The following is a 27,312-nucleotide window of genomic DNA, read 5'->3' on the forward strand; positions in this document are numbered from 1 at the left end:
TAATTATTTTCACAGAAGTTTGGCTATTTACATTTTTATTACACATTTTGACGACAGTAACTCCGTACAGTATCTCCACCGGGAGACCCCAAGTGACAAAACAAACAACTAATTTTAGCTTACTTGTTTGTAATTGGCTCAGACTTACGCCCGTCTGCACTTTGGCCAATCACATTAATCAGGGGGCGTTCCTCTCCTCTACTGGCCCAATCAGAGACAACCCGGAACCTACAACAAAGTGAACTCACTTACTTGTCAAATGTAAATAATGGAGCCTTTTTAGTCACGTTGTTGTTGTTGTTGTTGTTTCTGGCCCGGTTCGATTTAAGTCTTCTGAGCTCGCCGCACATCTGAAGCTGTTATTAATGCACTTTATTCCTCGGTTTCTCCCGTTAGCGCTACTGGTGCAAAGTTCACCGGCATGGAGCTGGACGCGGCGGAGCGGCGCTGCTGCGTCGTCTCGGTGTCCGAGTCAGGTTCAGGGCAAAGACCCGTGAGCTGCAGCGGCGTCCTGCTCCACCCGCAGACCGGGACCGTGGTGTGCACTGGGCTCCCGTTCTCCCGGTTCCTCGCGGACTCAGAGCTCCTGTCCGGGCCCCGTAGCTTCCTGGCGGCGCCGCGTTTCAGCTCACAAACCGACATCCGCGTCTTCCTGCGGGGCGCGGCGCCGGTCGGAGCTCCAGCTGAGCTCCTCATGCTGGTCCGCTGCCTGGAGTTCCACAAGACTCTCCGGGAAGTGTTTCGGGAGGCGGATCAGTGGAGTTTCCATGGTAACGAAGACGAGACGAGGGATGCTCAGGTCCTCAGCTGGTTCGCGGTGCTCAGAGTCGGTGGGGAGCTGGAGGACCGCAGCTCCGGGCCGGACTCGGAGCTCCTGTCCTGGAGGAGCAGCTCCTCGCTCCGTAAAGGCTGCCCGGTGGTGGCCTGCGGGTCCCCCTTCGGCTCCCTCTGCCCGGACCTCTTCCTCGGCACCCTCAGCAGGGGCATCGTCAGCAACCTGGCCGGGGAGGACAACGCCGTCATCCTCACAGACGCCCGCTGCCTGCCGGGCACGGAGGGCGGGGGTTTGTTTGCGGCCACGGGGGGCCACCTGAGCCTGGTCGGGGTGATCGTGTCCCCGTTCGGGTGGAAGGCCAGCGAGTGGATCGGCCTCACGTTAGTCTGCTCCGTCCAGGCCATCCTCAGGAGCGTCCTCCTCTGCGTGGGAGACCCCCGAGACCCCCTGCGAGACCTGCGGCTCCTCGCAGCGCAGACGGGGCTCCGGTGCTCCGGGGGGCCGAGTGAGTCGAACCTCACCGTGTGCCTGGTGGACAGCGGGTCGGTCTGGGGCTCGGGGGTTCTCGTCGCCCCTCGGTTGACTCTGACGTGCAGACATGTTGTCAACGGGAAGTCGCCAGTCACGCTGAAGTTCCATCACATAGACAGGTGACGCCACACTCACGTCTCCATAGTAACAGCAGCTCACCTCGTCTCTGTAGGTCCGGGTCGTTGTTTCCCCCTTCTCACCGGGGTGTTTGACTTCCGCCTGCAGGTTCCATGATGTTGTGGGCGATGTGCTGTTCTCCACCAAGCGCTCCTCACCGTACGACCTGGCCCTGGTGCGGCTCAGAGACTCCGCCCCTGAGGTTCGGGTCCCGCAGATGGCACAGAGCTTTCATCCAGGTTTGGTTCCTGTCTTTATCAGGGTCACTGGTATAAACACTTTAAACACGTTTCCTGTCTACGTCTCCTGATGTCCAACTGTCTGTCTTCCCACAGGTGAGGACGTGACGGTGGTGGGTTACGGTGGTCTGGGTCGCAACTGCGGTCCGTCCCTGACCGGTGGTGTCCTGTCCAAAGCCATCAGCTGGGACTCAAACCCCGTCATGCTTCAGACTACATGTGCAGTACAAGCGGGGACCAGCGGGGGCGCTGTAGTGCGGAGACAGACAGGGGAGCTGCTGGGTAAGACATAGCGGAAGTGTGACCAGTAGGGGGCGCGTTAGGATCACGGAGAAGTCTCCTCACTCTGCACTGCTGAAGCTGAGATCTCAGACTCTTTTTATTTGATTATTTATTTATGTTTTATTTCAGGCGTGGTGTCCAGCAACACCAGGGACTTTGCGGCCAAAGTGACGTACCCTCATTTAAACTTCAGCATCCCGGCAACCGTGTTCCAGGGACTGCTGCAGCACTTTAACCAGACACAAGACCCAGAGGTGTTCAAGGCGCTTGACACCACGGAGGAAGGAGTCAGACGGGTTTGGAGGCTACAAGGAGCTCGGAGCAAACTGTGACCGAGGAGCTACTGAGGGGAAACGAGTCAATTTGACAAAGGTTTCATGATTTTTAGGCCATTTACGTTCAAACTAGGACACTGACATTGTTGCCTTCAATGTGATGTTGAATGTAAATGACCTGAAAATCCCAAAAAAAAGATTTATAGTCAAACGTGATAAATGATGGAGTTTAAGAACAAAGAGGCTGAAGCTCACTGATTACTCGTTCATTTCTAATATTGATAATCTCGCCCTGAGTTATTCACTAAATAATATTAAATTACTGACGACTACAGTGATATTTGATTGCACTCTGACTGATAATGTGATTAAATGTCTACAACTGTTCCTGCTGTTCAGATTGAGTGAATGCCAACGAGAGCGTGGCAGGAAAATAAACAGATTCAGAAGGCCAATTTGAGCCAGATGAATTATTTACCCACATTCCTCACACTGTAAACTCACGCAGCCTTACATAAACTGATCCAGGCGTCTGTCCTCCTCACAGCTCACAGCTCTGACTCCATGTGAGAGAATCCTTTTACAGTTACAGCAGCAGAGCCAAGAGGGAATCACGTGTCAGGATTGACTCCCTGGTAATGTTACATACGGGGCTGTTTCCACCACACAGGATGAATATATTGGGTGTAATGGGCTGACAGGTTGCCCAAGCTGATTGGTCCCTCTGGGTAGCCGGAGGAGACGCTGTCAGTATCAGGTTTTCAGACATCTGTTATTGCCTCTCACTGCTCAGCCGAGTGGATCGCTATAAACCTGCCAGCCAGACAGACAGCCAGACAGACAGGGCCACTCGCAGCCAACACATTTAAGGTTTCACCCACTGGCACATCACCAGCATCACAGAAACCTGAAACGGAGGAGTGACATTTCAGAGGCTTTTGTAAACACACAATGCTCACACTTGCTTCTGTGGCCTGAGAGCCTTTGGGAACGAATGTGCAGCACGATGACAAAGATCCTCTCTGCTGCTGCTGCTGTTCCCACACTGAGCAGAGGGGCCGGACCGCTGCCCCCAGGAGGCCGAGCGCAGGGCTGTTTCTAAAAGGTATTGTGCTGTTTAGAAGTGCTGATGTGCACTCACAGCAGGTCTGTATCTCATTTCTGCTGCTAGGAGCCGCGCCGCAGAGTGAGGTAACGCCTTCACTCAGACACTAAACACTTAACATTGATTCATCCGACAGGTTTCCCTCTGCAACATCAACGCCTCTTATTGAATGTTCAAAAGTTGCTTTAACTAAGTCAACATTCAGTTACATAAGGAGTTGTACAGGCGATATTTTGATGAGAAGTCAGTTTGGAAACGTCTGCTGTGCCACTGATGTGCACACTTAGTGAAAACAGACTATGACAACACCCACACAGATTCTGTTTGTTACCGAAGGAGCTTCTGTTTACATTTGTGTTGGCTGGATTCCCTGTTTGTTTGAAGGATTACGCTGATAAATAATGAACAGAAAACCTGAGCGGTGATCCGGATGCTTTCCATAACGCAGTGAGACGACATCGCTCAACATTTTGGATAATTTCTCAAAACAATCAGTGAAAGCAACAGGCTGTTAATTCACTTCCTGTTAAGACGTTCAGTGTAAAAGACCAAAACCACAGATAGAACCCAGCATGAAGCTCCTGTGATCCCCGTGCTTGTCGGTGGTGAAATGAGGAGAGCCCAGACTCGTGTGTACGGTGGCCTGGTGCGCCACATAGATCAGTTTTTATTAAACACAATAATCGATTCACATTATGATGATACGATGTATATTTGTCAGCCGAGCAGTGCCACCTGCTGGTCCTCCAAGGCGTCGCTAACGGGACTAATATGTCTGATACACACGTTATATACAAGCTAGAGAGTGATGTGGTGAGAGACTCTGTGCCTTAAAGAGTCATGGATGGGACGGAGCGCTACAAAGCACATGACACCAACGGGGTCAAAGTCAGAGGGGGAGGCGTCTCAATCGTCTGACGAGGCTTCCTCTTCTCCTTTCCTACCTTAAAACTGAGCCTTCTAATACCTAAAAACTTTGGCGGAGAGGTGAGCGGAGCCGGGCCGAGGCCACTGAGACGCTCCCACGCCATCTTTGTTTTGTTTTTTTTCTTAATGCAAGCACATTACGGGCACCCGCAGCTGCTTCAGACCTCCGGTACGCCTCAGCTAAAAACGGCTCAAAGATACTTCAAAGGACGAACAACGGAAGAGAACAAAGATTCACAAGTATGAAGGACAAAATTCCTGAATCCAGACCCCCCAAATGTCTAACCGGTGATAATGTCCCGCCCCCCCCCCACCCCCGCCTGTATGAACATTAAATACGACCATAACTTATCCGTCTTCCCTTCACCGCAACCAGTGGAACCCTTCATCTCTCGTCTCCTTAAGCCAGTGCAAGCACTTGTTCATGTCCTTTACAGGGTGTGGGTGTGTGTGTGTGTGTGTGTGTGTGTGTGTGTGTGTGTGTGTGTGTGTGTGTGTGTGTGTGTGTGTATGTGTGTGTGTGTGTGTGTGTGTGTGTGTGTGTGTGTGTGGAACCATAAAAGATGCTCCCGTGTTGTGAAGACGCTCCGCTCAGACGTCGTCTCTCTACCAGATGTATCCTCCGTCATCCACCTCTCCCACCTCTCCTTCTTCCTCTTCGGCCTCTTCGGCGTTCTCCTCCGCCTCTTTCTCTTCCTCGTCTTGCCACCCGACCCCGCTGCCAAAATCGCCCGAATACGCCATTTCCTCATCTGTGGAGAGAGAGAGAGAGAGAGAGAGAGACACAGGGAGAGCTTTCATTTCTTTTCTTTAAACACATTTCCTTCACTTAATCAGATTTCAGAATGCATGTCTGTATTTATGGTATCATTTAGTTTCAGTGCTTCTTCCAGCACCGCTAATTTCTAGCAATGAGGAATAACGAACTCCCTTTAGAAGCCTCGTCTGTGGAGTTTAAAAAAGGCCATGAGCTCTGTGACTCTGTGTGGATTTTAATGGTCGCTCCTAAGCCGAGCCAGGGGAGCTTTCTCTTATCAGGTGCCGGTTCAGTCGACCGGCCCTCATTTATCTTGAAAGACTTTTCTCACAGCGACAAGCGGGCGCTTTAGAATGCAAATGACTCCGGACACATGGATGTGGCACCGGTCCCTGCAGTGAGTTATGTTGCAGCGGGCTTTGGGCTCCTCAGCATAAAGGAGTCGTTGTGCTGAACGCTGCAGAGGAGACGATCCATCTGCACCGCGTTCACGTCCGGCGTGTACGGAGAAGGCGCTTGTTCTGCTCCTCGCCTCTTTACGCTTTCAGCTCCAGATTTTATTCATGTATTCGCCGTTTAAACCCTACGGGGATTTACCGCAATCTGGTTTGCCGCGAATCCTGGAGCCGGCGATCTCTCCTCCGTCTTGCCCGACGCACCAACACTCGCCCCTGTCGCACTGCTGCTTCCTGTAGTAGCCGTCCTCGTCGCAGCTGGGGATGAAGCGACCTGCCATTTGCATGTACACACACACAGACACACTCACAGTCAGGTAAGGTGAGCATCATTCTTCCAGACAGCGAGCAGATCCACATATGGCAGCGCGCCCGTGCAGCACGAGAGGCCGACTTCATATTCCACAAACACAAATGTATTCACTGAGCACACTGAGGGTGAATAAGTATTAAGTCAGCATATTGCTCGCTGAGGCGTAACGGCTCATTATAGAATAAGTGAAGACGCAGGAGTTTGCAGAGTTTCCTATATCTCCACAGAAGAGAGGTCAGAGGTCAGATGGTGACTTCAGCCACTTACCAAACTTTCGCTTGCCTCCGTCCAGCACTTGGATCCTCTCCAGTTCAGCCAGGCAGGCCGGCTCTGAGGGAGAGGGAGGAGACAAGAGCACGCAATTAAGAAACTGAGCTGCTGGTTTATATTCCTTCATCAGGATTCTAAAGACTTCACATGAGGCAGAACATGAACTCAGCTGGAGACACGAGGTGCTGAAGATAAACCAGAACATTCACACACACGTCACAGAGGCAGAAAGTCCACAATGGGGTTTCTTCATGCATTTTAATTACAAAACAATCAGAAAAGACAAGACGAGAAGCTGGAACGGTTCAGGGAAGGAAGCTTTTCTCAGTTCCTTGAGGTTTTGGTTCCGTTGCCGAAAAACCTGAAGAACCCAAACCTTGTTTCAGTCTCCATGTTTTCAGCATCTTGTGTGTAACAACAGGAGCACACAAGGCCCGATGGGAACACACACACACACACACACACACACACACACACACACACACACACACACACACACACACACACACACACACACACACACACACACACACACACACACACACACACACACACACACACACACACACACACACACACACACACACACACACACACACACACACACACACACACTCCCCAGGATACTCACTCTCTCTCCAGAAGCAGAGGCACCACTCGGCGGTGGACACCTTGCCGTCCCTGTAGGAGTCGCAGGAGTTGAAGAAGGGCCGGATGCAGACCTCGTACTTGTCCAGGTTGATGGCTGCCAGCTCGGCCTGGTCCAGGTACAGGTCTGCGTTGGTGTCCAGCTTGGAGAACATCCAGCCTATTGAGTCCTTACAGCTGGCCACCAGGCTCCGGTCCAGCACTGCCAGCACAAAGACACACAGGCGGGTTTTTTATCAGAGGACAGCTGCACAAACCGAGAGGATAAACCTGCCAGCGTGCGGAGAAACGTCTCTTTGTGTCCGACACAAAATGTGTGATTTCACTTTTCTCGATCCATCATTGTTTTTCATCGTGTCATTCATCCATTAGAGAAACGTTGTGCTTTGATCAAGATCACAGCTTCTCCTGGAACTCTCACTCATATACATTTTACATGCAGACGGATGCAGAGGAGACACGTTGAGTCTTTGCTCTCACCTGATGCGGTGTTGGCGGCCGCAGTGGCACTGGTTCCGCTCTTGCTGTTGTTGTTCTGCTTGGCGTTGCCCTGCAGGAGCTGGAACCAGTCCCTCAGACGCTCGCCCAGATCGGCCAGATCCTGACCGGTACAGCTCTCTGTGGAGTGCAGAAGAAGAAGAAGGAGGAGAAGAAGGAGAAGACGGGAAAGGATAAAGTGTGTTATGACTGGGCTTTTGTTTATTGTTGTATGCGTAGGAGAGATAGAAAGAAGAGAGGAGGCAGCGACCCGGAAGCTTTGAGATTATTTGTGTCATTGCTGCGCGTGTGTGTGTGTGTGTGTGTGTGTGTGTGTGTGTGTGTGTGTGTGTGTGTGTGTGTGTGTGTGTGTGTGTGTGTGTGTGTGTGTGTGTGTGTGTGTGTGTGTGTGTGTGTGTGTGTGTGTGTGTGTGTGTGTGTGTGTGTGTGTGTGTCTGTTCTCACCGCGTTTACTCTCCTTGGAGATGGGGGCAGCGGTGGGACAAGGACACAGACCCGGACACTTCAGAGTGAGATCTTTCCCTGTCAGACACGCCTGCTGCTCCAGCTTGCACTGCGTACACAAACACGCCATGGGCCCACGCACAGCAGCAGCAGCGCACAAACACACACACAAGGGGACACAGAGGTGAAGTGGAATGAGTTATCGCTGCAGCACGGATCAAATATTCATAAGGTGACTGACTGTGCGCTTTGATTCAAATCTGAGACTCCATCCTGAATTTTTCGCAGCCTCTGCTTACACAACAAGGTCAGGAATGGTGATCCACAAGATAGAGTATGAATCAATACACACACAGGCGCGCGTGCGGCGCCGTCACCGCCCGTCGACACCGCTCAGGCCGCACATCATCGCTGCCCCGTCTCTGTTTGTCCCCACAGAGCCTCATCACCATGTAGGTCAGCATGCAGATACATCACTACTGTATTAGCATGAAATGTATATGTTTAAGAACTGTGAGGTGTGTGTGTGTGTGTGTCTCTCAGCATCTGTGTCCCTGCTGGAGTACCTTTGAGGCGTAGTTGTGTCCGTCTGACCCACACACAGGTCCGGTGGAGGAGATGGGACACGGCTGACAGTTGCCGCCAGGTGACCTGAGCGCCGGCTGCTTCAGTCTGCAGAAGAGAGCGACAACAACCTCCAGCCATGTTGATGCTTATACTGACTGTACACAGAAACAAGCTCACTGGACCTTGATGGTTCTGACCGTAGCCATGGCAGCCTGGCCCGTGTTGACCTTTGTGTTATTGTCTTATTGTGTTTGTGCGTCGCCCCTGGGCAAACACACAGAGCCGCTCCCTCAACACACTCACCTGTGTTCCAGCTTCTTGCGGTTGACACACACGGCCCTCTGGTAGCCTTGGGCGATACACACCTTGTGTCGGCTGCACTTAACCTTTTGGCACGGGTCCTTGGTGGTGTCCACATCTGGGGAGGAAACAGAGAGGAGGAGGTTTAGTGTCTTCGCCCCTTCGCTTCTCCTCGTCTGCTCTTCTTCCATCTTCCTCAGTGTCTCAAAGCTCAGCACGACCTCACAAAGTCAGGCTGACTCTTAAAATACTGCTTATCCCAGCATGCACTGGGCTTAAACTTTCACACATCACTGGCAATTTAGACTCCCCATCTACATATAATAACATAAAAACATGCTGTGGTCCGACTTAGACCGCAATCACTCTGGACAAAGGGCCGATGGCTGGATGAGCTTGAGTATCCTTCATGTAAACACGACTGTAAAGGGACACAGCTCATGTTAAGTACATTGGCGCAGCTTGCATGCTATCACAGTGTTGCCTCAGGGGCCTATTTCAAGCGCAGACACGTAGCAGAGGTGTGAAGATGTATTTATAATAATAACAAGGCTTTACGTCAGCGCCCACAACAACACGTTTTAAGCCTCCAACTACAAAGACTGTCTCAAGGTTCACAGGAAGGAGACGTAAACACAGAAGACTCCGCCCATATCTCTATGATCAACTGGACAAACGAGCTAAATTCCCATGTTTGTGTCACACTTCTCCAGTTCTGTAGTCTGGGACGTTATCATGTGACTCACTTAGATATTTTCTGAAATAAAAAGCCTGCGTCGCTTCGCCCTCCCGTCTCCATCAATCACGCCGTTTGCCCGCAGCTAAACCTCGCCCGAATGTCAGCACCCCACACGAGCTCATATGTCACCGCTGCCTGTGCCCCGCCGGTCCCTTGGAGCCCGACCTGGATGTCACACTCGGGTCTCTTCCAACTCCCCCGGCCTCCGTTCACCTTCGCTATCCGTCAGGACGCCGCGCTGAAACACAGCTTATTCACACACGACCCCCCCGTGGGTGTGATCTGTGTGATGGAGTGCTCTAGCTCTTGCTCTTGTGAGTCACGTGTTCGCTCCCCCTGCTCCACTTGTGCATCATTTCACGGCACCATTGTAATTTAGCCGACGCACTCAGGATCTCCTCTCCTGTAATCTCCTGTTGGTTGCGGGTGAATACGTTCATGCCGGATACGTCACGGGATTATTGAAGCAAACCGACAGATATCTGATTTGAGACGCAAATCCAAAACAACACACCCCCCTCACACACACACACACATGACTGAGCTGCTTGTGTAACACAATGTGGCTGCTGAGGAGAAACAGTGACGCTCGGAGGCATCAACACCCAGATGCAGGGTGCTCATCCACTCAAGAGCTCTGACCAGTACACACACACACACACACACACACACACACACACACACACACACACACACACACACACACACACACACACACACACACACACACACACACACACTCCCCCCCCCCGCTGTGTTTCATCTCTTCCATCCACACCTCCTTTTGCTGCTTTCTCTCTTTCTCCCTCTCTCTCTTCCTGTCCTGATTGAGGTTTCTACCCCCCCCCCTCTTTTGTCTAATTAACACCAGTGCATCAGCAGAATCGGGGTACGGCCGGACCGCAGCCTCCTCCATCCTTCACGTCACAGCCGGAGTCAGAGAAGGAGATAAGAGGCGGTGGAAAGCTGCACAGTGGTGACGAGCGCCAGTCTATTCTTCTTCTCCTTCTATTGTAAATCTGCACGTAACACTGTGTTCCACTGTGACGACAAAGAGGATTTAGCGTTTAACATTTAAGTCAAAGGAGTGAAAACGCAGAGAGCAGATAATCCCGCCTCCTAATAGCAAAACATTTGTAAATAAATCTTGGTCGGGGTGCGGAGCAGCTACAATGCTGGCACGGCGTTGTGTTGTGGGTACAGAAGCATACGGTGGCTGCCTGAGCCTCATGTTAACTTAACAGGCTTCCGCGGATTAAAGCATTGCCTGCGATGATGACGTTTCCATAGCAACAGGCTCTCTGCGGGCCCGGGAATCATTTCTGGACTGCCTGCGATTTGCAGCTCAATCTGGTGTTTCTGAGAACTCTCTTCTTCTTCCTCCTCCTCCGTGTCTGAGGACACACATGCAGTCACGCTCATCAGTCTCCCCGCGTCTTCCTCCTCCTCCTCATGTTTCTTCCTCCTGCCATCGCATTCATGAACCTTTAAAAATGTGTTCTCTCCCCTTTGTTCCGACACTTGCATCTCCACCTGCTGCACCTTTCCTACCCACTAACCTACTTCACACCTTCTTCACTCTTTCTAAGAATACCCTTTGGTATCACACTAATCTCTAATAATTAGCCGCCCAGTACTTGAGTCAAATCCAATCCAGATTAGGGTGCTGTTAATCCCTCCAGATTGCGGATAAAGGAAGTAAACTCAAGCCTCATCATCTGTTTTGTAGACAGGCAAGACAAACATGTTTCTGCACGGCAAAAACGCAATTTTGAACAATAAAAAATGCAGAAAAATGAGAGGAAGAGGAGGGACAAGTGGTCTCAAGAGCTGCAGTAACTTTGTGCTGCAACCTTGTGTGTGTCGAATTCAAGGAGAGACCCTCAGGGAGCAGCCCGGGTCGACACCGAGCAGAAGTGGAGAGTGTGAAGGTGAAGTCGTTGTGTGGGTCACAGGGTTTTCTTCTAGTCGTCTAGACAGGAGGTGTGTAAAGGATGAAGAGCTGCAGACTGCCTGGAGAGGAGAGGTTTGACTCTGTGGACCTGAATGTGTAGAGATGTGTGTAGAGAAAGAGAATCTAAAAATTCTCAGGAGTCTCAGGAGTTGAGGATGGTCGCCTCACATCCAACAGGAGGTTTGAGCGAGGCGTTTGGTGGCAGCCAAGGACGTGCGAGAGAGCGAACGTGCGGATCCATAAGTTACCCAAGAACCGATACCTGTCAATACCCTGAGGAGGTATTTAAGTCCAGACCTGGTGGAGTGCAGACTCAGTGTCTTTTCCCTTCTCCTCAGTTTGGCATTGATTTTTAAAGCCATTGATTTGCCACAAAGTGTCCATTCACCATTCACATGTCCTCTCTAGTCGGGACAATCTCTGATCAAGCAAGGCAGGAGGGATTCTGGATCTCAGCGCCATCAAACTGTTCGCCTGAGTTCATTTGACTTCACACTCGTGCACATTTGCTTGTTCTTTTTAAAGTTACAACCTCCCCTCTTCATTGTTTACCGTCTTTAGAGGCAGCTGATTCAATCACAGGCCAGGGGAGTTACTCGGCTGACAAATTGACTGTAGAAATCGACCGCAAACTCCCCTGACCTCTCCTTCGCACAGCACAGGGCTGAAGTGGAGTCGGCCGCCGCAACGCCTGAATGCAGATTTCCACCTCTGTCTCTGGGCTGTCGGCGCATTAGGGGTGTTGACACTTCAAAAGCTGTCTTCCTCTGTGCGGCGGTCTGGGCCGCCCGGTTTGAGAAATGAGGCCTGCAGGCTCATCTGAGCTCGGGAGTGAAGACATCACACTGATTTAGTGAGGTCTCTGAGGGACAAATCTCCTCTTTTCCCTCCTCCGCTTCATTACTCCAGTCATAAGGGAAGGCAGATCAATGAGGGGAGATGGCATGCTAAAGTCAAAGAGGCACAGACGGATGAAAGCGCCGGGGATGCACAGAGCCAGAGTTCTATTCATCTAGAAACCTCAGGCAAACGCGGAAAACTTTGCTCGAGTTTCATCAGAGCCGAGCACACACAGCTGAGCAGACACGACGCTGTTACACACTAACACAACATCACTACTCATTAATGAAAACGTCAAAGCCAAACATCAGCAGCTCCAACAATCCTGCCAGCACTCAGACGTAAATGTTAGGCTTCCAACCGTTAACAGGCAGCTCTTCATTTGGACTTGTTCTATGTTTCTCATGTCTATAGGTTAGGAACGATCGTCTCCTTCTACTGCCTGAACAAACAACAGGGCAGTTTTTATTCGTTCTTGAAGGACAAATATATGTTAAACTGAAGTTTCATTACATCATCACATGTGTGTGTTGGCATTGTGTGTATATTGTGTGTGTATACAGACGATAGGCCTCTTTGTTCCGTCGTCTTCTCCTTTGCAGATTCAGCAGCCAGCGAAGCACAAAGACGTCCTTTCCCTTCCTCCGGTCCAATTCCTTTCTTGCCTCGTCCACAAGTTTCTCGTCGGCAAATTGCCTTACAGTCGGCAGGAATAATGTTGATGACAGTCACTTCACACTAAATGAAACCATATTAGCCCACAACCCCATCTCACGCTGTTTTACTTAGGCTTTTACCCCTGTCGATGGCCTTTCATTGGAAACCAGAATTACTCCTTCATTAAACCCTTGGAAACGGCGCTAATGGACTGTGGTGTTCGGTCGACTTCATTTAAGCTGCAAATCAAGCTGTAATGGCTGACGACACGACTCTGTGTCATGACTTCATCTGCCAGAGGCTCAATTAAGGCTGGAGTCACTGCGGCAGTGGAGGAGAAGGACTTGAGAGGCGACAGGTTCAACTCCAGCCAGTTAAGCATTTCCTTGGGGAGATTAGATGCAGTCGAGCAGATAAAGCAGAGTGCTAACATCTCTCAACCTTTTCACCGAAGAGCAACGACAAGTGTAGACAGCAGCCGACACCAGAGCACAGAATGTCCACAACACCGTCTGATACCACCAGGCGCTGATGTCCTGGTAAACGTGGCAGTTCAGCAACAGGCTACGGGTTCTATCTACGCCACAGTTTGAGACATAACAAGTACATTACCTCTGATTAGACCTTCATGCTGTGAAAGTGTGAAATGCAGCAATCAGAAGAGAGCAGCAAACATAGAGCCTGTAAAGCTCAGCAGCCAGTTGGAGCAGGTGAACCCTCCGCTCCACCTTCCTGGCTCCTGCCTCCGGAGCTCGTTGACCAGGGGTGTCCCACCTAATTGCTTTCAGCTGGTGTCTCAGCTTGTACCAGGTGGACGCAATTAATTAGATGGCAGGATAGAAAACCTGCAGCGGAGCGGCGCGGGCGGACAAAGAGCCGCCTGTTCCACACGTCAGGGTCGGGCCAAGTTCAAGTTAATGAGTTACTGACATAAACTGACACTTATTTTTAAATGTCTAGAGAAATGACTCTTGGTGCGCGACACCAACGACACCACTTTTGTTCTCGGTGGCCTGGCAAAAGAGCGCACAAACACATGAACTCTACTCCAGGCAGCAAATCTGAACGCACAGAGAGGACGTCACCCACACCCATGACCTCGTCTAGCTTCTGCTGAGACGGCAAACAAACTCTCAAAATGTTAACGAGCCACAATACAAGGACAGGAATAGACGATATGAGGAGAAAGTGCTGGAGGTTACAGATTCTTTCTAGTCCACGATTATACGCAAACTTAAACAAGCAAAGTTCAGATTTTGCATACGACAAAGTCATAGACAATCGAGGAAAAGCTCAACTAGTTTCCTCTTCTAAAGGCGTAACAGCAGTAACGGTCACACTGGAGGTGGCAGCTTCGCCTCCAACCTTTAAGACACATTTCTGGGTGTCAGCAAGACATTTACACACATTCAACCCCCCTGAGTACGGCACTTAGGGCCATTTAAGGAAATTTAACAAAGATCTGGACCTTAAGAAGAAGAGTTTGGGTAAAGGTGAGACTTACTGTCATTGGAGGCTTGATTCTCATCCCAGGTGCGAACGTAGTCGTCCTACAAAAACAGAGAAAAACATTGTAAAGCCAATCCAGAACATCCAAAACTTGCAGGCTTAAATGGCGGCTGATGATGATTGCACGCACAATGAAACACTCACAAAGCTCTGAAGTACTTTACATACTTTCCATCACCATTGCACACTGATTAGAATGTTTACATTTGACTTTCAGTATGATAATTAGTGGAGGGGGTTACCATAGAGACAGATAGGAATGTTTTGTGTCGCCACCAAATGGAAATGAGGCAAAGAATCTGTGTTAAGAAATATAATGTGGCCGTGAGCCGATGTTCCTTTATTTTAAGGTGCTCTGCTCTTCTTCTGCACCTAATTAGAACATTATATGTCCAACTCATTAAAACGTGTGCGTGTTTAAAGAGGAAGATGGGAGGGAGAGGCGGAGATAAAGGCGTGCAGAGAGAGAGAGGGAAATGAGGCGGCGAGTGAAACGAGGCGGCGCACAAAAGGCGGCCAGAGGAGCGTTTTAGGAAGAGAAGGGGAGAAACTGACCTCTACCTCCTGGTGATACGACAGCGGGAGGAGAGAAAAGGAACGGCGTGTTAGTGAAGGAGAAGAAGAAGAAGAACGAGAAAAGAGTCATTTTAGATAGAGGCTGCATTCATCAGCATTCAAAGCTCCCAGCAGCTGGAACACAATGCATCATTCAGAGCAGAATTCAGCTTGAGCTCAAGTTAACACTGCAGTGACACCAAGTTACACAATCAGAGAAATACATCCAGACAGAAAACAATGTGCTGAGATTTGCATGTGTAAGAATCGGCTCCATCTACGTCATACTACAGGACTTAAATGCCGAATTACTCAAATAAACATCAAATCAACTGTAACGTTCAATGGATATGTAAACATTTGATCACATTTGTTACAGTGTTGAAGTATGTCAAGAAATATTCCGTGTGTGTGTGTGTGTGTGTGTGTGTATGTGTGTGTGTATGTGTGAACCTTCTCCACCACACAGTTGGACACATCCCACCTGAGAGAAATCCCAGGATTCTTAAAGGCGTAATTGCGCGGCCGTATTTCCTCGCGGTGTGAGGTCAGACACGGCAGCAGACGGTGCAGATGTGAGGCGTTTGCTGGCATATTGGAGGGTCGGAAATAATGAACCTGACTCATCGGTGGATATTTACAATCTGCTCCCTTTCGCCGTGATTTACTCATCACCGTAAACATTTACAGTACCGGCGTCTTGTGCCAAAGAGTTCCCTGGAAGCGTATAAATCCTGACACAACAAATAAGCTGCTGCCCTCCTGAACGCAGGCCGGGGGCGGGGCCGCCGCCTTGACCCGAACGCTTTCATATCACAGAGGTAAATATATCCGTCCCTGGCAAGAGCTTGTATCAAACACACACACACACACACACACACACACACACACACACACACACACACACACACACACACACACACACACACACACACACACACACACACACACACACACACACACACACACACACACACACACACACACACAGACACCTCTTCCCGTTTACCAACGCCATCGCCGCTTCCTGTACCCCGGCTTGCGTGCGCGTCAGGGAGCGTCTAAGTTAAATTCCTCCTTCCAGTTGTGCTCATGAGTGATGCTCTGCTGTGTGCTTTAACCTTGTTGGGCCTGATGGAGCGGCACGTAAGCGCGGGGCAGGACCTGAGGAGTTTACGACACCGGCCGTTAATCCGACGCCTCTCATGTCTCCTTTATTGATGCTTCAGCTCCTGCATTATTGAGCAGCCGGTCTGTATTTGTATTTCTGCCAAGCGCGATGAGGAAAAGTGTCCTGCCGCGCTGACACGACTGCAAATCGATGGTTTTATAAAAGCGAGGCTGCTAAGGACATGTTGGGGGGAAATATATCCCCCTGAGACTGAGCGGGAAATGCACAGCGGACGGACAAATGTGGTGCACAGGAGGAAAATAGAATCTCCAAAACATGGATTAAAGTACTAAAACTTTAACTCTCAGGTACATACGCATGACTTACACTTGCACCAGTTACTTTACAGTTCAAGACTCTAAATTCATTGCGAGATGGAAGGGAGCCTTGGTTTTTACTGCAGCGATTGGATTTTACACCTAATGTTTATTTACTTTGACCTCAGTAGAATGTTTAATTCAGAAATGTAACTTGTATCTTTCTGATTTCAAGTCAATCCTCCCCCACTGAGTGATGCTACACACAGAGAGAAGGCTCTGGGATCTAGCTGATAACATCAGAGAGCTGAGCGAGGGAGCGTTTCCTCCTCCTCTGTATCCACCCAGGCTGAGCGCTCGCCCTCCTGATGCGCTCCACGACACTGACTGACACGTCGCAATCCTTCATATCTGCGGGACGAGGATCAGGGCCGGCCGAGCCTGCAGCCCCCGCAAATGAAATTCATCTCAGGAGGAGCTGGCACAGTGTCATATAGATCTGTGACAGAATGTGTATAAATATACGTGTGAGAAAGTGTGTGTGTGTGTGTGTCTGTGTGTGGGGAGTGTCACGTGGAAAGTGAGAACGAACAAAGAAAACTGTATCCAATAAATGACTGTGTCTGTGTGTGTATGTGTGTGTGTGTGTGTGTGCGCGTGTGCGCGTGTGCGCGTGTGTGCGTGTGTGCGTGTGTTTTGCAGGCTGCGTTTGTGACTGACAGGTGTTTCTAGGTAAACGTCAGCTGTCAGCTCCCATCTGTGTTCAGTGGGTTTGTCCAGCTGGACTGCAGAGAGCATCGCTGTCTCACCACTGACACACAACACACAGCACCTCCTGTAGAAAAGCTTATTGCAGGATAAAGGTACAACTTTGATCTTTTCTTATATTTAATAGTAACATTGACTTTCATTGGATCGTTTGGACGGCAGAGAGCTACAATAATGTACGAGACACAAACCGTGTCAGGAAACTCTGGGGCTATGCTCAGAAGTTCAGGTGATCCTGTAGTCACCTATGACAAAAGATGAACCTGCTTGCTGCTCTCCACAGGAAATAAGGCCTTATCTCCCTCCAGGCCGCGTTAAGACTTGCTGCCTAACACTTCTGCTACCTCAAGTCTCCTTTTATTCTCTTCCAACTCCATCGAGAATGAAAAGTCCTTCAGCAAACCGAAGAACCTCTTCAAGGACAAGAGTCGCAAACAGACGAGAACACAACAAGGCTGGCGGCAGAGATTCACCACGTCTGCAAGAGGTGGAGAGCATCAAATAAAAAGGAGAAAAGTGAAGTCGAGGCAGCAAAACATCCAAACTGAGAAAAATCTAAATAGAGATGAATAATTCAGAACTAAATAGGAATCTGTACGAGAGATACCCATGCATTGATTTCGAGGAGAAGCTATTGAAGAGAACCCAGAATTGGTATGAAATACATCCATGAGTGTGCAGAGACTCATATAAAGAAGCATCTGTCAGATTTGGTTTACGGATCACATGAGACACGTCTAAGCTGAAATGTAAAAGCCCCCCCGACAACATTCTCATCCTGCATGTTATTATCTTCACGCATACTGGGCTGCAGAGAGACAAAGCCTGCCTGTTCCCCGCGTCCCTGCCTTCACAGAGACGTCTAAGCCCAAGCTTTGGGATGTGGGCCAGAGGCAGAGCATCACATGCAGAAGGAGTCTAGTCCATTTCTCTAGCATGAAGTCAAAAGCAAATCTGACGTGAGAGGAGTCGGAAGATTGCAAAAGAGGTTTGCAATCCGGCTACGACAGTTTCATCTTCTGCCGCACATTATTGTTGTATTGACGTTTTCAGAGGTCAGACTCTCGGTGAGTTCATGAAGAAACTGAGGAATTAAGACACAGCAAGTGTTGGTGTACAGCTCGTATCACGCAGCATTCAGGGATCAGAAAGACAGACGTGCATCAACACAGCACGTATTCACCAATACAACACAGGCAGCAAAGGCTCTACAAACACACATTAGTACATAGACACAAAAATATACGCACACGCTCAGATACAGCTATAAAAAATTCTGACTTAGTCCACAAAGTCTCTGCGCTCTCACTCCAGCCTTGTGCTCGCTATCTATAAATAAAATCAGCCCCTGTGCCTTTCAGGACCCTGCGGGAAATAAGAAAACAGTCTGCAACTCACAGGAGAATCTGGTACAAACAGCGAGAACCTTCAGACTTCCCTGAAAAACACCAGGCTCAAGTGAAAAACAGACTCGTACCGCAACGGGAAAATCAATGGAGTGGCCTTGGTTTAGTGGGCGACAAGGAGGACAAGGGAGTTTATAATGGTGTCGTTTAATGAGACAACTGCAACAACCCAGAGCTGATTTCACACTCACAGGGCTGCTTAAAAAATGGATTTATGTTGAGATGGCTCTTGTGTTATTGCTAAATTTTGCTGTGAAGGAAATTTAAAACTGATGCTGATGTAACATTCAAAGATTTACCAAAGATTCTGTTATGAACAAGAATGAAGCTTCAAAATTAGTTTTTAAACGTAACACAAAAACGAACAATTTATTTCACCTTGTAGCTTTTAGGTCTTAACCCGGAAATTCTTAATTCAAACAAATACAAGTTGCAAGTTCAATATACTTCTCACACCAATAAATGAATTAAAGGGCCCGTAAAACTGAGAATAAGCCGCAAACTGTCGCAAATCTTTCACTCGCGCAAGCGTAAACAAACTCACTTTAGTGTCCAGGATGTAGCAACGTTGGCGCCCCCTCTCTGCTGAGCACGGCGCTGCAGCCAGAAGGGTGTCGCGCTCACCGGGTCCTCCACTACTCCACTCCAGTCCAAACGCGTTACAGATCCACTCCGGTGTTTGCTAACCGGGCTAATCCGCGTATCCGGCCGGTTAAATAGTGTTTATTAAGTATATAAGTATCCAAGAAACTCCCGATAGTCCGATATAATGTCTACCAAAGTGCACTAACATAACTGCATGCCGCAAACATATTATTAATACCTGCGTCACGTATTTACACTCTTGATTAACAAACATGAGCTCATCGCCTCTTCTTTCCCGCCACTCTTCTTCTTCTCCCTCTTTTCTCGTAGTCACTTCCTATTGACCCATGACCTCTATAGTACTTCTTGGTCTATTTCGTACAAATAACATAAAATTATACCAGTTAAAAAATTGTTTTACCCCAGCACTACCATCCCGACTATATTTTGTATTTTACAAACAAAATATATTTCACCCCATGTAAATAAAAAGCCATGTATTCAACCATGACATCTCACACACACACACACACACACACTGGAAAACACTACTACTAAATGTCATCACATTAATTGTTTTTAACCTTTTAATCCTATTTCTACCATTGCTGCACATCAACCTTTAGCTTAAATTCACTCTCTTTTCCCTCTAGTTACACAAACACAGGTAGCAGAATGAGTATTTTCGCGCACAATCCTCTGACAATGTTGTTCAAAGTAAAAGAAGAAGAGTGTGTACAGTCTGTAAACCTTGTGACTGCTTCGACCTACAGATTTTTACAATGCACGGCCCGCACGGATGAACCAGCCTAGCGTTGGCTCGGCGTGGGAAGGCTGAGGTCTTTAACGTTGAAGAACAGGGAGAAAGAGCAAAAGTGCAATGTTTGATTAGGGCGAACACTTTCTCAAGCAATCTCAGACAAAAATACATCCGTTGTTTGTTTTTTTTGCCTCTTTCTTTGCTCCGTGTTGCTCCTGGCTTTCTTTGGCAGGACTAATCAAATCCCTCTCGTATGGGCCACCTAGCAGAGCGGCTCTCGACCCGGCTCTGACTCACTCTGGCTCGGGCCCAAAGGGTAATAACACTTGTGTGTGGCATTTACTGTAGGGACAGACACTGCCACTTAGCGTTATTGTTAGCTGTGATTTAGTGGACCTGCCTGTAAATGTAACGACATACCGCGTCTCCAGAACCCAGACGCGTCCTAGCAATAACCTATGATACCAAGACAAGTCTCATTCTGACCCGTTTGACATCTGTGTGCATGAAAATCATTACAAAAAGGCATCATTCCTTTGATAAAATGATCACAGGAGTCTTTTTCTGGTGCTGATTAAGTGACTTACACACATACAGGCTGTGTTGAAGTTCATGAAGACGTTGGCAGTATCCCACAGAGCTCATTAGACGCCGATTCTTGTATGTTAGTTGCTCTGTGGCGCGGACAACCTATTTTGCGGCGCAGAACACAGAAGCAGGTCACTGTGAGAACTCATGCATGTGAAATGTTGAAATGCATTTGCTGCCGGCATGCGGGGAATTCTGGCACCTTTGATGAAGATAAGTATTTGAGAGGAATGGAAGGACGCTTTCAGAACCGCTTCCTGCACTGAAAATCCAGGCTGTGAGAAAGTGGCGAGAATCAGAAATTATTATTCTTATAGGAGAGTAATGTTATCAAGTGTATCAACGCACTTATTGGAAGTCACTTTGGATAAAAGTGTCTGCTAAATGACCGTAATGTAATGTAATGTAATGTTTTCATTCAGGCTATTCTAAAGCCCCAACAGGTGTGAAAGGCTGATTGGATGGTCGATAGTAAGTACACACAAAAAACAAGATGCTGTAATTATTTCAAGGCCAATCTGAATCATTCTTTAAAAGTCTAGCTGTGGGTTCTCAGGTCCTAAATGTCTTACTCACAGTATTTCATGCACTCGTATCCGCCAAAATCTTTGATCCTTCCCACTTCTCTTTACTATTAAACAAATCGTTTTCCCTGTCTGTCTCTGCGGCGCCCGTGCCCTTCAGCTGTAGCTATTGTGCTGCAGTGGGAAGCAGCTGTATCCATGCCAGCAGGCGATGATGAAAGGCAGTTCCCTCCCCCCCTCTCCCCCCCTCTCACTCAATTACAGCCCGCCTAGGCCTCTGGTAGCCGGCCAAGGCGTCCCACAGCTCACCAGTAGCCCGAAACAAGCCGGCCGCCACTCTAAAAACAGCCTGAGCTGATCTAGATGTTCTCTCTGGACCTTTGAAAGCAGAGAGGCCTGGTGCATGATAAGAAACAACTCCTAGCCCAAACAAAGCATGGCGAGATGGACTAATGGACCTCTGATTGGCTGTTATCATCATAATTCACGACATGAGTGCATCAGTGCATCGGTGCATCAGGGTACTCTGGCTTTGTGCGATACTGCGGGTTACAAGTTAAGTTTTTGTGATGATTTACTCACTACCTTGATAGGTTTGTCTTTAATGGAGTATTTGGCCTGACTGTTACTGATGCCATTATGCACAATTATGCTGTGAATGCTTTGGTGAAATGCTGATTAAAAGAGAGCATTAAGGACAGACACACACTCACACTAACACTGAAGTCCTGCTGGACCTCAGACTAAAAGCATACGAGGCTCCAGTCAGGGTTGCAGTGTCATCATCAAAAACTATCCACTTTCAATTAATGATTTAATCGATTTTTCAATTTTAATAGAGAAAATGCTGGGTTCAACATTTTGAATGGCTCCTTAACTTCAAACAAAGTCAAATACACAAGTTGCCCAAGTACTTTGTTTGATTCTGTGGAGATTACTTGGAAACTGAAGTATCAAAAGTACTGTCTCTTGGGTCTTTTCAACCCTCCCTTGTTGGTTAATTGCGACAGGTATGAGAGATGTGGTCGTCGGGATGAAGATACAGATTATTTACCAGCAGAGACTGACTGAGGAGCAAACCCCAGTGGATCATCGCCGCATTCATTCATTTTGTTGTTCACGTTGACAGTTATGATGAATGGGACAATAAGCGGGTGAGTGTTGCTGTGTCCGTTGGTAGGCAGCTCTCTCACTTCATCTTGAATCAACAGAGAACAAACGTCAGACTAATTTCAAGGTTCAATGATTTCATGGACTGAATTTACTACTGATAAGTGGGAATACACGAACAGAGCCAATGCACATCTAACGCTCAGTTTGTGTATTCATATAATGTTGAACCTACAGCCCATAATGATAAACACACAATCTACTTCTACTCTCCTTTGCTGCATGCAGCACCACTATGCACACTGAGTAAAACAGGGCGATTTATGTGCTCTAACATGTTGTGGAATCTTTTTACTTACTGGGTCTCTTCATGATTTAAATCTCGCTTGACAGGATTCATTTCTGTAACCTTTACTTGAATACAAATGAATAGAAATCATTCAGTTTATCATTAGGGGGAAGTTCAGAAATGAGGTGGGTGACTAATTTCTCTTAAGAACTGAGTGAATACAATGAGGAATATTAATAAGTCAATAAGCCTGAAGGGTTAAAACAACACAAATTTGATATTCAGCCTCCGTTACTGCCTTTGCTCAGTCTGTGTTCCCAGGCTTTGATGCATTAGCGGGATGAAACGTCGGGAGCACCTGTCAGATTAAAGGATTGAAGGTATCCCACTCTATGATTTGTTGACTGCGACTGTTAAATCGAGTCACGTTGTCCCTCAGCCAAACAGATTGAAGTGTGGAAGCTATTTTTACTTGATGGGAAAGCGCCTCTTATCCCGATTCAAGCACATCGCTGCTTTTACATCTGGTGAGAGAATTAATATTAAATATTTACAGTGTGTATTCTGCAGCATATGAATTGTGTGTGTTTGTGTTTGTGGGGATGAGCGTGTTTGTGTGCATGTGTGGGTTTATGCTAAAACGAGAGTGAAAGAGCTCATCTCTCATGTTGCTTTGTATTGTTGAATTAATATCAACATTCTGCTCTCAAAGGACTTTGTGAGCCAACATCAGTTTGTGTAATTTGACTTTCTATAGCTATAGAGGATCGCGGGTAAACTAATGAAACGTTGCTTCACTCAGATATGAATACTGCAGCACTAATTAACCCTCTGGGGTCTGAAGTCATTTTTATTTTTAGAATTTCCAGTGTAATATAAATTATTAATATAAATTCTTGTGATTTTCTAAAGAATAAATTTAAAAAACAACGATCTAGAACAAAAGTCAGAAGAAAACATTTTAATCGTATTCTTATATTCATATACTTCTTCATCATACTATTAAAAACGATGTGGAAAATTTGAAAAAAAAAAAAATAGATTCAACAAAATCTTCTCACATTTTATTGCCCGGTGATTCATTTTTAAATAATTGAATCCTTCACACTCAGACTGCAAACCAATCAGCATATGAGGCCTTGAAAAGAAAAAGATGTAGAAATTTGGTGAAAAGTAAAATTGCAAAGTTGACCTCACAGAGGGTTAAAGCTTGACTTTCATAAATATTCAACATTCCCAAAAGAGAAACATTAAGATGAAAATACTTGGTTGCAAAAATTGCAATTCTACACTGTTAATTCAAATTACTGATTAAAAATATGGCAACAATAAAGGACGAGTACACACATTCCTCACAAATTTACGGGAAAACTAGGCGATCATGTCCTTTAATCCTTCCACGCTGAAGGATCAAAGGATGCGAGTGGTCGATCACTTTAACGTGACACTGAAATGTCGTTCAGGCTGCACATCCCTCAGCCTCACCACAACCACAACCCCAAACATGTGGAACCTGGCCGGGTTTGGAATGTTTCTCCCTGAAAATAACGCAGCGAATATTCATGAGCTAAGCCTTTGCTTTAGTATAGATTCATAAATTTGCTAGCAGGGCAGGTGAAAGGATGGAGTCATCAAATTCCCAGGGAGACGTGTTCCAGTTTAGCGCTGTAACGGCGCCGCTGCTGTTGCTACGGCAGCAAACTGGAATCAAAGCAGCTCCTAATGCCAATTCCCCCAGGGAGATGCAACGGTTCTCTGATGTTTCTCCTGTCATCATCATCATCGACAGAAACACCCGCGGCCCTGCCCTTTCACACACACTGACACACACACACACACACACACACAAACACATCACAATTATGCACCTGCACATGGATAGACCTGGACACATGTGCCTGTGCTTGCCACCAAACGCTCACACTCAGATTAATGCCTGCACACACACACAAAGAAAAATCACCTCTGGGAATAATGACCCTGAAAGAGATACAGAACACAGATTATGGAAATGTGGAATTATAAGAAGCTTTGATCTCGACTCGCACAAAAAAAGGGAATGGAACTGAAGTGATGTCTTTATATTGGACGGCAAAGTGAAGACCATCACACTTTCCCCCAGTTATTTGTATCTCATGCTGCAGTCACACTCCACATATACCAGTCGTATGTGTGTGTATGTATGTGTGTGTGTGTGTGTGTCTGTGTGTGTGTGGGATGCAGTTTTCATTGTAGTCAGACTTGTGAGGTGGAGGTTGTGTGCAGCCAACAAAAATGTGCCGATTCCACAGAGAAGTTGCTCCTCTAACTAAGGTTTCAGATCATCGCTGTGCAAATACGGAGCAGCACCCAGTCAATCATAATCCAGACATAATTCTAACTTCATCTCCATTCCATGACTTCCACAGGGCGAGCACACGCCGCATACACTTAATCCCTGCCAATTTTTACATGGATTCACCTTTTCTTACTGAATTCCAATGACCCACACCCCGAGGAGGCGGATGAACGCGGATAAACAACAACTCCCCTTCTTCTCTGGGTGTGGATGTGGATTACGTGCAAAGGTTCAGCTCCTCCTAAAGGCATCGCTCTCGTATAGACATTCAATCTGAGGCCTTCTGCTCGCATTTCAAATCCAGTAACAATACCCATCACGTGCTACGGGAACCAATTTAGATCAATTAAAACTCTATTAGCAGGATTCTGGTGGAACATAATCCAACAGCACTATTGTCCTAATCCTATTGGGAGCATTAGTAATCATTTCACATAGCCAGAGGCGCAACTAAGTCTATGCATTTGCGGACAGAGCAATATATCACCACACGTACCCTGCAGGCTTTAATCAATCCTCACAGCCCAGTTCAGTCTGTTAGTAGGTGAATATGCATATCAATCAATCACCGCCCCTCTGCTCTAATTGCTTAATTCTCTTGTTTGCGAAATCTCCCAGGACCCGTCTGGAGACACATCCTGAGGTAACCCACATTACAGGAAGTATGATGGACGCTGTGAAAGTAGGGTTCCTTAATTGCTGGTTATGAATAAATTGCTCTTAAACTAACATTATCAAGGGTAGCAGCGCATGTGCAGTGTGTACATGTTTGAGCCTGAGCGATGTAGGAACCGACACACACCAACATCTGAGTGAAAACGAAATGTGATAATGGTGTGAAATACAACTTTGGGGAAGGATTCATCTGATTTTGTCATGATTTGCACTGACGCAGGATGTTTTATAGAGGAAAAATGTATTATTTTTAGAGAGCAGTAGAGAAACAAGGGTGGATTGATAAATTCTAAGCCTATCACAGGTAGATTCAAGTCAAAGGTGCTTGGAGTTATTCATTCCTTTTACTTTAACACTCCTCCTCTGACACAGCGGAGAGTTGAAGCTACGCATCAACGGCTAAGTACTCACAACGTTTGTCCATCTCGGGACAAATAACTCCAGCTGATGTGTACAAACACCGCAAGTATCACATTGCCTCCAAAAACTATGGCAGCCATTGCTCATTGTGCATTAAGCTCACAACTTATCAATCAATCACTAAATGTTGGACAGTACACTTCAAAGGAAATTCAGGTTAATGATGACATCAGCCTACAATACAGGATACAATACCTGTGTGTCTGTGTGTGTGTGTGTGTGTGTGTGTGTGTGTGTGTGTGTGTGTGTGTGTGTGTGTGTGAGCCAGTATCAGTATATTATGGCCCCGCTCAGGCTGGAGCTTTGTAGAGAGAAATCACTTGCCACGACCTGAAACACACACTTCACTCACACGCAACCATTTACTGGACTTGATGAAACAAAATCAGGCCAAATACGCAAATGTATTTCACAATTATTCACAATTTGAAGCCTGGGAAGACTGCAAACACAACCGGGATCCCCCATTTCCATCTTTTGTATGTGATACTATATGAATAAATATATATTTCTTCTATCCAAAATGAGATTGAACACACACATCATCTACCTGAGCAGTGATGTTTGCATATTCCAACACACACACAGATCTCATCCTGCTTGTGTTGTTCCAGTGCGAGGTGTGTTTCACCTGCAAGTTTGGTGTGTGTGTGTGTGTGTTGTTGGGCTTTGAAAGTGTGTGACAACTACAGTGTTGGTAGCGTGACCCCCCCTCCCCCCTCCTCCCTCGTCGCCCCCCACCCCCCGTACCGCATTACCGCGCATCTCCCGGTCACCGCGGCGGACTTACGTCTCTGAAGCGGTTCCAGTGCTTGATCTTGCGGCTGTACTGTGAAATGGTGGACAGCCACTGCTCGTCCTCCATGAAATTGCCCGTTTTTTCCGCCTCCTTCGCGCTCCTCACCTCGGTCTGCTGGCTGGACGCCGCCAGCATCAGCAGCGGGACGACAAGGCGCCACAGATCCGTCATTTCCAAGCTGCGACGCGGGCAACAAAACATATGTACGCACGCACACCGGCACTCTGCTCTTCCTCTGGAGGGAGGAGGAGGAGGAGGAGGAGGAGGAGAAGGAGGAGGAGGAGGATGCTGAGGGTGGAATAAAGGCACCAGCTGATTAGCCTATAGGATGCTGCCGCTGCTGCTGCGAGAGAGAGAGAGAGAGAGAGAGAGAGAGAGAGAGAGAGAGAGAGAGAAAGAGAGAGAGAGAGACGGAGGGAATGGCAGAGCAAGGGAGGAGGGGTAGAGAGACAGAGGGGGAGAGAGAGGAAGGAGTTTAGTTGAGGCAGAGAGAAAGAGGGAGGGAGCAAGAGAAATGGAGGGAGGGAGAAAGAGAGAGGGGGTGATTTTTTGGGGGGGAGTGGAGACAGAGAGAGCGAGAAAGAGGGGGATGCAGGGATGGACAGTGAGAGAAAGGGACAGAGCAAGAGAAGCAGAGAGAGGCGGGAGAGAGTGAGACAGGGCAGGGATGGAGAGAAGGGGGAGAGGGAGCCGGGGGAGGAAGGGTTGGGTGAGAGAGAGAGAGAAAGAGAGAGAGAGAGAGAGTTCAGGTTTGTCTCAGCAAAAGCAGCGTGAGGACAGACGAGAACTTCTGTCCTCTGACCTCAGCAGATCAACAGGAGATGTTACAGTTGTAAAGAGGCTTATTTAAACTGTGTGTTTGTGT

The 27,312-nt window shown here is 47.8% G+C and overlaps 2 protein-coding genes across 2 annotated transcripts; one reads left to right on the top strand and one right to left on the bottom strand.

The window, feature by feature from the left end:
- Positions 1 to 44: 44 nt before the first annotated feature.
- Positions 45 to 2,553, top strand: tysnd1 (trypsin like peroxisomal matrix peptidase 1). The gene is made up of 4 exons (XM_076160251.1): positions 45 to 1,425; positions 1,532 to 1,662; positions 1,759 to 1,944; positions 2,074 to 2,553. The coding sequence occupies exons 1-4, from the start codon at positions 422 to 424 to the stop codon at positions 2,274 to 2,276; spliced, it is 1,524 nt and encodes a 507-aa protein (XP_076016366.1). The 5' UTR covers positions 45 to 421; the 3' UTR covers positions 2,277 to 2,553.
- A 1,968-nt stretch (positions 2,554 to 4,521) lies between these two features.
- Positions 4,522 to 26,659, bottom strand: spock2 (SPARC (osteonectin), cwcv and kazal like domains proteoglycan 2). Its single transcript, XM_076160380.1, has 10 exons — positions 26,439 to 26,659; positions 14,198 to 14,243; positions 8,507 to 8,621; positions 8,203 to 8,308; positions 7,637 to 7,745; positions 7,175 to 7,312; positions 6,678 to 6,896; positions 6,044 to 6,106; positions 5,606 to 5,737; positions 4,522 to 5,003 (listed from the first exon to the last, which is right to left on the bottom strand). The coding sequence occupies exons 1-10, from the start codon at positions 26,646 to 26,648 to the stop codon at positions 4,858 to 4,860; spliced, it is 1,284 nt and encodes a 427-aa protein (XP_076016495.1). The 5' UTR covers positions 26,649 to 26,659; the 3' UTR covers positions 4,522 to 4,857.
- Positions 26,660 to 27,312: the final 653 nt, after the last annotated feature.

The sequence above is a fragment of the Genypterus blacodes genome, unplaced genomic scaffold, assembly GCF_046128005.1.
Source record: "Genypterus blacodes isolate CSIRO-AG114 ecotype Tasmania unplaced genomic scaffold, CSIRO-AGI_Gbla_v1 ptg000105l_1, whole genome shotgun sequence".
Taxonomy (NCBI): domain Eukaryota; kingdom Metazoa; phylum Chordata; class Actinopteri; order Ophidiiformes; family Ophidiidae; genus Genypterus; species Genypterus blacodes.